We start from the raw sequence: 8,631 nt of genomic DNA on the forward strand, positions 1-8,631 counted from the left end.
TTCCTCTAGTGAGGGAGTCAGCTATCATCACCTGCATTTTGGCAGAGATGTCAAGGCAGACAGAGGAGTAGGAAAGCTTTTGAGCTGGATGAAGAAAAGCTTCAGGTATCCCCTGATTGGAGGCTGTTTGCATGGAGAAGTTGTAGGCATGCTGACTAGAAGTGAACATCCTATGTGATTGGGGTTTATATTTTTTACTTTCTCTGGCTGATCCTAAGTTGAAAGCAGGGACAAAAATTAGGGAAGCCATCAATTATTAATCAAGTCCTGCCCATTTGGGGGCAATTGTTAAAGGTGTTATTGCTTCCAGGGCTCATTGCTGGTGACAGTGATCTTACTTCCTGCGAGTCTGACATAGTGAGAGCAGGCTGGCTTCCTAGACTGGTTACTGTAGATAATGGATTGGTTTCCTGGGCTGGTTGTTGCAGATTGTGGGTCAGAGTTCTATTTTTAGATATGGCCTGGCCACTGTCTGTTTGTATATTCAGTCTCTCAGCAGAATATGTACTCCTTCCAGAGAAGGGGAGCGGCCTATTTAAGGTCTAACCGCTAATATTAACCAGAGCTGACAGGTCAACCTGAGATTTAACATGTTTATCTTGTCATTGCCAAAGGAACTTATACTCTGCTTGTTGAAGAAACAAGATTTGAACCCATAGAGAAACAAAATTCAGCACAGATGTCACAGAGGTAAGTTGCACCAGGAAGTTAATTGTTAGTGCTATAGCTTGGTAGGAAGCCTCGTCATTTTCCTCTGATAATGGCCAGAGCTGCTACTGGTCAGGGACTTTCTATGTACTGGCATTCTACCCATCCAGCAAAGTCAGGGGATTAAAAGCATAGCTCTCCATTCTTCCCACCTGCATAGGTATTTTATCTCCACCATTGGTAGCTAGTGAACTGGAACATGATATTTTACCTCTCATCTTCAATTTCCTCATCTGTATGGAAATATCTCATCATACTCTTGTGCAAATTAGATGGGTGGATATTTGTGACACACTTAGAACACTTACATTATAATTACTGATACAAATTAGCTATTGCAATCTCATTTAGTCCTCATATCCATTCAGTCTGGCAAGTAATATCCCCACCTTGCAGATAGTGAGAGTCAGAGTCAGAATGTTTACTCATGTCTCTAAGAAACCAAAACTCATTATTCCTTTCTGCTGTGCTTCTGAATACAAGATGCCATTGCTGGGAAAAAGGACAAGAAAGTCCAAAAGTATGTAGGGTTGTAGTATCAGACCACCCATATTCATATCTTGGTTCTGACTTCTATTAGCTGTAAAACCTTGCACAAATTACTTACCACTTGTGAGCACACTGTCATTTGCAAACTGGTAACAAGATTAGTTGTTTTAATAAGACTAGGGTTGTTTTAAGGATTAAATAATGTACTATACGTGAAGTTTCCATTACAATGCCTGGCACATGCTAAGTGCTTAATACTTGACAATAATCGTTTTGGTTATTGTAATCAGAAGTGACTACCATAAAACATTCTTTAGTGTTTGTCCTCAATGGTCCCATCTTCGTGCAGTTTTCCCTTAACCTCCAGTCTAGTTTGATGTCTCCATTGTTGAATTCCTCGTTATTCAACATTGTTGAGTTCCCTTAGGTAGTGCTACAGTAAGTCAAAGAGAAAAGAGACAAATGACTCAGAGGAGAAAATGGGTTCTGCAGGGAAGAGGAATAGACAGGCAAAGAGGTAACAAGTCAGTGGCAACATAGTGACATGGAGTCCCCAAAGACCAAGGCTTCCTATCCTCCAGACTTTCAGAGAGTCAAAAATGCTTCCTGAGGCTGGGCATAGTGGCTTCAGTCCTGTAATCTCAGCATTTTGAGGAGGCCGAGGCAGGTGGATCGCTTGAGCTCAGGAGTCGAGACCAGCCAGAGCAACAGGCTGTCTCCACAAAAAATACAAAATTGGCTGGGTGTGGTGGTACGCACTTCTAATCCCAGCTACTTAAGAGGCTGAGGTGGGAAGATTTGTTGAGCTTAGGAGTTCAAGACCAGCATGGGCAACAGAGCAAGACCTGTCTCAAAAACAAACAAACAAACAAAAACAGGTTTCCTAGGAAGCAAATAGAGTAGCTGTGTCTTTAGCTCTGTGGTCAAACTCAGACATGGCCATCTGGGAGACACCACATCCCTAGCAGATGAAAGCAGCTTCCTCCTTGCCATGTAGCATCCCCTGGAGGTGATTGTTTTAATTTCAGCACTGAGTTCCATGCAGTTGACCTCTCAACTCTGTTTCTTCAGAGTTGAAGCCAAGTTGTTTATCAGATTGGTCAGAGAGAATCAGGAAACATGCAACTGAAAAATATGATAGATAACGAGTGAAAAGGGTAAAAACCTGATCAAAAGTGGGCAACAATAGTGGGGAGTAAGAACTTACAAAAGCAAGGGAGTAAATCAAAGGAACATAAAAGACCACCTCTTCCGTCACCCTGTAAAGTAGATATTACCATTCTGTTTCCCAAAGGAAGAAACTAAGTCCAAATAAAGTTCAGTTTTGCCCCCACAAATTGCTCGGGTAATGAGAGCTGAGTCATGATTTGAACCCATCAAAAAAGATCTGGAAAAAATAAATGTAAATGTTAAAAGGTGGTTGTCTGCGGGTGGTGAGATTATGGTGATTTTAATATTCTTCTTTATATTTCTGTTTTCTTCCAAAATTTTTTTCTGTTGGGCAGTTGTTACTTGTATAATGAGAGTTATTAAAAGTTAAAGTCATTGAATCTATATCAGGGCCTGGACTAAGAACAGGGAGTAGAAATTAAAGCAGTAAGGAGAGCTATCTTTAGGACCCAGGGAATCAGCGTGAGACTGTTGTTTCTGAGACTGAGAAAACTAAGCACCTAAACTGGGGGTGCACTTCAGAGTGAGGTGGGGGAAGAAGGAAGGAACCAGGCCAGGCCAGAACTCTGGCTTCTTGATGTCCAGGGACACTCAACCGGAAGTGGGCCTGGAAAGAAAACACTGACATAATAGTTGGACACAAAGATAAAGACTTAATCTGGTAACAACCTAAACTCTGAGGCTCAACAGAATCCAAAATGGGAGGGCCCCAAAAGGGGGCTTATACACCCTGGGCAAGACTCTAGACCTACACTTTGCACCTGTGTGTTTTTAACCTTTATAATAGAGCCTCATGCCCGTTGTAATTTGTGTTGCAAGAGTATGGGGTGAGAAAGAAAACAGAGGTATAGAGAGGTCAGTGCTCCAAGCCAATGAGGTGAAAGCAGAGACGGCTGAAGCCCCTCACTCTGTCACAGTCCTTTTGAGAGGAGGGCAGTCATGGGGTCAGAGCAGTGTGAATTAGGAGACAGAGCTGAGGATGAAATCTGCAGGACAGGGAAGGTTCCTACATCTTCTTCCTCAAAGGAGCAAGAGGACCTGGGGTGAAATGAGATTCAAACTTATCCTCAACATGGTCTCTGCTCTTGAAACATTTGCAAATTCCAAGCAGATGTTATGCAAAGAAAACTTTATTTGTAGAAATACATGCTGGCCATGCAGGATTCCGGGCTGGAAGATACACAATTATGGGACTGGGGAGTCTACTGAGGATGGTCAGTAATTGTAAGGTAGATGAGCAATTCCACATCAAAACTTATTCCACGACCCATCCTGAGAAGTCATTGGTTCAATTTCAAATATCTCACACAGCATTAGCAATAAGTAAATATGTCCTTAACTGAATACAAATGAATAACCCTCCTAGCCACTCTTCTAGAATTTACAAGGTTTTGTTTTACTGTACAAAAATACATCACCTGCTCTAGTCAGGTTATAAATATAATCTGTGAATTTTTTTAAAGTCTCATGTCCAAGTACAAAAATAAATACATTAAATAGCAAAAAATAAATAAATATATTAACTAATAAATATGTCCAATAGTAGAAAGATATTACAAAAATCTTGTACAAGTATGATCTCAATTAAGATGGGGAATGCATAAAGATAATCACGAAAGGAAACAATACATAAATAAGATACACTGTGACCAGTACTAGACTAATATGGTAAAGAGCTGGTGGTTTGGGGTCATGCCTCTGCAGGAATTGAGGACTAGAGCTCTTGACCTCGAATACTCTTAGCAGCATCATCACTTTCCTCCTATTCTGTCTCCTCCATCCATTGCAGAAGAATGTCTAGTTCCCCCAAAGCCTTCACAACTGCTGCCTGAGGCTCCAGCTGAAAGAGATACACACCCATGTTGTTAGCAACTCATGAGACAACATTTGCTCCACGGTTAATTCTCTCTTTTATGTATAGGTCTGCTGACAATTGTGAGCAGAGCATTCTTTTCAAGATGAAGCACTTGAAGAAGTTATAGAATCTCAAGATCTCACACAAGGAAGGGAAATCATTGAGTTCATCACCCTGGGCTTATGTACAGAAACTGAGGTGCAAGGGGGTAGCAGAAGTAAAACTGCTACCTAAGACTCTTGTATCACAGAGATCAAAGTAATCAAGCTATTTTCTTTAAGAAATGTGTGTGTGTGTGTGTGTGTGCCTGTGTGTTTGTGTGTGTGTGTGTAGGGGTTGCCTACTGTGCATACATCAGTTGAACAGATATTGATTATGCCAATCACCTGGCTGATGGCTAGGGATGAAAAGGTGAATGGCACAATCCCTATCCACAGTTGAGTGAGGAGATTGGCAAAAACAGGCAACTAAAATGTAGTGTGGTGAATAAAGGGATGAAATTCCCACAGGATGATGTGGGAGGCCTCTAACTCTGAGAGAAGGAGCCAGCACCTTCCTGAAAGTGATGCCCAGGCTGAGTCTTTAAGGATGAGTAGGATTTAGTCAGTGAGGAGTGAATTCCAGGCCTTCCTGGCAGACATGAGAAGGTGTGAAGGTGAGAAATTGAATGGCATGGGTGTGTGTGAAATTGTGAGGTTTCAAATGTACGTACAAGTGTGTGAACATCAAAAAACTATGGCCTCTGGTTTGTGCAGCTAAAAGATCCAAATGTCACTGTAGTGACTTCTGGAATCATGGCCATTCCCTTTCCATTTCCAGAGCATCACCCAGAGAGGGTACTCTTCTAGAGCCTGGATGGGTGTCCCCTGGGTTAAAGCAAGGGCTGGTCATCATGATTTCAGAGGGCTATGAACCTGAAGGCTACAGGATGTCTAAGAGATGTCTGCAATATCCATCCCACCCACCTATGATCTCAGTTCTTAAAACACACCCATCCCAATCAATGCCAAAATTGCATATACCTCTTCAAAGTGACTCAGAATCTGGCCGTATTTCTTCATTGCTTCCTCCCCACAATGGCATGTCATGTGGGCATGCTGGAAAGCACCCAAAGAATAATAGATTATATTACAGATTCTGATTTTTTACCCTTGCCATTGACATGAAGCAGGTAGAAATTATACTCTTTCACCCACAACCGTGAGGATGCCTATTCCTATAGAAAAGCTCTTTCAGACCTCACATTTGGAATCATTAAGTTCATCATCAGCTAGGAGAGGAAGCTACCTTTTAGGCTCAAACATGGAACTCATTGCTTCTTTTTTAGAAACAGGCAGGCAGTGCTGAAGGCATTTGCCATTCCCGTACCCCATCTGGCCTCCCCACAACCCCCAGCTGTACTCTAGGAGCTCTATCCCAGAGCTCTTTGAGTCTCCATGAAGGAAAAAAAAAAAAATTGAATTCCTAGGTCCTATTCAGACTATACTCTGAGGTCAAGTTCAATGGTCTATTAATTGACTGCCTAGACAGAGGATACACTAATATACTGTAAAATACCTCACCTACAGAAAAGTATAATTTCAAAAATAGAGTTATCATTAATATCAAATAGTTAGCACCTTATAGTTCTTTAGACTTTGCAAAGTACTTTTTGCCCAGAGCATATACCCAAAAGTCAATAAAACTGAGTTCTTATTACCTAGTCACATGTCTCAACACAGATTATTAGAACTTTTGGACTCAGTTTCTCCATCCATTAAATGGAGGCAGGAAAGAGAGTTTAGTTGCTAAGCCATTGAAGCTGTGTGCTGAGAGGCATCCTGTTACCCAAGATCCACACTCACACAGAGCCGGAGTTCCTTCTTGATGGTAAGAAAGGAATTGGCGAGGCTGCTGATCTTCCGGAGAGTATAATGGTCAGGGGTCTGGTAGTTTTTAAATACTCTGTCCAGGTAGAGTCTTAGCAAATGGCGTAGAAGACAGCACTGATCCCCAGGCTGCAAAAAAAAACACAGGTGTGCTGGTGAGGGGAAAGGGGAGAGCAGAGACAAGAGCAGGGTGATGGAGATGCTCCCACTCCACATCTCCTCCCAGAGTTGGTCTGGGCCAAGCGCATACCTTTGTGTCTTGCAAAGACTCAGTCCTCCTTAAGATTCTGATGTCAGTGTTTCCATCTTTGGCTTGCTAAACAGAAGAAGACAAAGTGAACAAGGATGAGTCAGTGACTGCTGCCAGGCTCTTCAATATCAAGACTTCTCATCCACTGCCTGCCAAGAACTAGTGGGAGGTGTCCTTTCCCAAAACATTTTACATATTTGAACTACAGTTATTTCTTGGGAATACACCCCACACCCCCACCACCGGGTAACGAGTCCCCAGCCTGCCTCTTTTCATGATTACACTGTCAGGACTGCCAGGAAAGAGAAACGGACAAGGAAGGAAGAGGCTTCCAGGAGAGGTAGATACCCGCTTACGTACCACACTGCCCCGTATCTCAGAAAATCCATTTCGTATTTCCTGAAGGTTTGTGGCGATCACACAGCTTCCCAAATTGAGTGTCTTCAGTCCAGTGGAAGGAGTCCATAGGAGGTAAAACGCAGCAGAGAGAAGGCTGAAGGCAAGACTAGAGGCTTTCATCTTATGCTTGAATTCTGGAGACCACAGGAGCTAGGAATTCAAAGAGAGCGTGACTTACTGATTTCCCCTCCTCCAAGTGTCCACGGGGTGGGGGGTGGGGGGACAGGGCAACAGAACAGCCTTATCTGGCCTCAGACAGTGTGGCCCATCCATGTAACTTACTAAGAAAAACTGCCAAGCCTCCCGTGAAGAGAAGCTTTCAGGTCTGAGTTCAGAGTCTGAGTGCGAGTTGGTGCCACAGGTCGTGGCTCCTTTATTCTGTCCCCATCCTGGCTCCGCCGTTAGTGCCCAGCAGGTAAGGCCTGGAACAGCAGGCACTTGCAGTGACTAGACAGAGGATGACATTTCAGGAGAAATGTCAAAACTTGTTTTAGGGAATTGACGCATATAGCCTCCCCTTCCAGAATGCCAACGTAGCTCACCCTTCTGGTCCCCTCACACCCACAGGGGAACTGCGGAGAAACGGAGTTTCACTGAAGCTGCGGCTGCGCTATGGAAAACACCTGGGGGGAAATTGTCTGGATTTTATGGCCACACACAGGGCAAATAAACTGAGCTCTGTTTGGCATTTGTCTGAGATCAGATAGGTTATTTGAGAATAACAGATTCGCTTAAGCCCCAGAGGCAAAAGAAAGTCAATGATTTCAATAACAAGCCTACTGCCAGGGAAAGGCAAGACGTGGATGGGCAATCAGCCGGATTCCACCTAACCCTCAAGTGTCTGGGACTCCACAGCGCCCTCTGCAGCAGGACTGTAGTCAGGCACTCCTGGGTGGATTCGAGAGTACACCCTTTTCTGGCCCTGTAACTCAGGTCCTAGACCAAGCAAAGGGTCCCAAAAGTCAGAGAAGAAAGGCGATGACGGAATTCTTTATTCTTGGGTGAGGCTCCTCAGTAAGAGAGCAGGTTAGGGTGTTTGCTGAATTTTAAGATAAAATGATAATGGGCTGGGGTTAGGGTAAAACAATTGCACTCATTTTGGGTGCAAAATTTAAGGGAGCACTAAAAAACTTCAGTAATCAAGATAAAATATTTTAATGCAATATCAAAAGAATTAAAAGTTTATGAGGAACAAAATATCAAAATTTTAAATAAAGACAAAATATAGACTATGCCATGCTGAGCAATATTGAAGCAAAAGGAAAAATATGTACCGCTATTCACATGTTTTCATGTTTCATTCTTAATGGTTAACTTTGTTTCTCAAAAGCATATAATGAAAATATTAGGAACAGCTCCAGTCTCCAATTCCCAGCATGAGCGACACAGAAGACCAGTGATTTCTGCATTTTCAACTGAGGTACTGGGGTCATCTCACTGGGGAGTGCCGGACAATCGGTGCTGGTCAGCTGCTGCAGCCTGACCAGAGAGAGCTGAAGCAGGGCGAGGCATCGCCTCACCTGGGAAGTGCAAGGGGGAAGGGAATCCCTTTTCCTAGCCAGGGGAACTGAGACACACAACACCTGGAAAATTGGGTAACTCCCACCCCAATACTGCGCTTTAAGCAAACGGGCACACCAGAAGAATATATCCCTCACCTGGCCGGGAGGGTCCCACGCCCACGGAGCCTCCCTCATTGCTAACACAGCAGTCTGCGGCGATCTAACCGCAAGGCAGCAGCGAGGCTGGGGGAGGGGAGCCCGCCATTGCTGAGGCTTAAGTAGGTAAACAAAGCCGCTGGGAAGCTCGAACTGGGTGGAGCTCACAGCAGCTCAAGGAAACCTGCCTGTCTCTATAGACTCCACCTCTGGGGACAGGGCACAGCTAAAAAA

At 43.7% G+C, this 8,631-nt stretch overlaps 1 protein-coding gene across 3 annotated transcripts; it reads right to left on the bottom strand.

Moving 5' to 3' along the window:
• Positions 1-3,479: 3,479 nt before the first annotated feature.
• On the bottom strand, positions 3,480-7,353 carry IL20 (interleukin 20). 3 transcript variants are annotated; one of them, XM_017880890.1, is made up of 6 exons: positions 7,022-7,353; positions 6,701-6,889; positions 6,341-6,406; positions 6,067-6,219; positions 5,245-5,319; positions 3,483-4,207 (listed from the first exon to the last, which is right to left on the bottom strand). In XM_017880890.1, the coding sequence occupies exons 2-6, from the start codon at positions 6,857-6,859 to the stop codon at positions 4,130-4,132; spliced, it is 531 nt and encodes a 176-aa protein (XP_017736379.1). In that variant the 5' UTR covers positions 6,860-6,889; positions 7,022-7,353; the 3' UTR covers positions 3,483-4,129. The 3 variants fall into 3 exon arrangements, with proteins under 3 accessions (XP_017736378.1, XP_017736379.1, XP_017736380.1); XM_017880889.1 differs by lacking the exon at positions 7,022-7,353 and having other exon boundaries at positions 3,480-4,207; positions 6,701-6,903; XM_017880891.1 differs by lacking the exons at positions 5,245-5,319; positions 7,022-7,353 and having other exon boundaries at positions 4,130-4,207; positions 6,701-6,859.
• Positions 7,354-8,631: the final 1,278 nt, after the last annotated feature.

Source organism: Rhinopithecus bieti, unplaced genomic scaffold (assembly GCF_001698545.2).
Source record: "Rhinopithecus bieti isolate Rb0 unplaced genomic scaffold, ASM169854v2 scaffold_12049, whole genome shotgun sequence".
Lineage (NCBI taxonomy): Eukaryota > Metazoa > Chordata > Mammalia > Primates > Cercopithecidae > Rhinopithecus > Rhinopithecus bieti.

What these genes read in the sequence shown, in the direction of transcription:
- IL20 (XM_017880889.1), bottom strand. Translation starts at nt 6,859, where the DNA reads ATGAAAGCCTCTAGTCTTGCCTTCAGCCTTCTCTCTGCTGCGTTTTAC. An exon ending in CTGAGATACGGGGCAGTGTG is followed by an intron (nt 6,407 to 6,700) that starts GTACGTAAGCGG and finishes TCTTCTGTTTAG; the next exon opens with CAAGCCAAAGATGGAAACAC. An exon ending in TTCTGAGTCACTTTGAAGAG is followed by an intron (nt 4,208 to 5,244) that starts GTATATGCAATT and finishes TATCTCTTTCAG; the next exon opens with CTGGAGCCTCAGGCAGCAGT.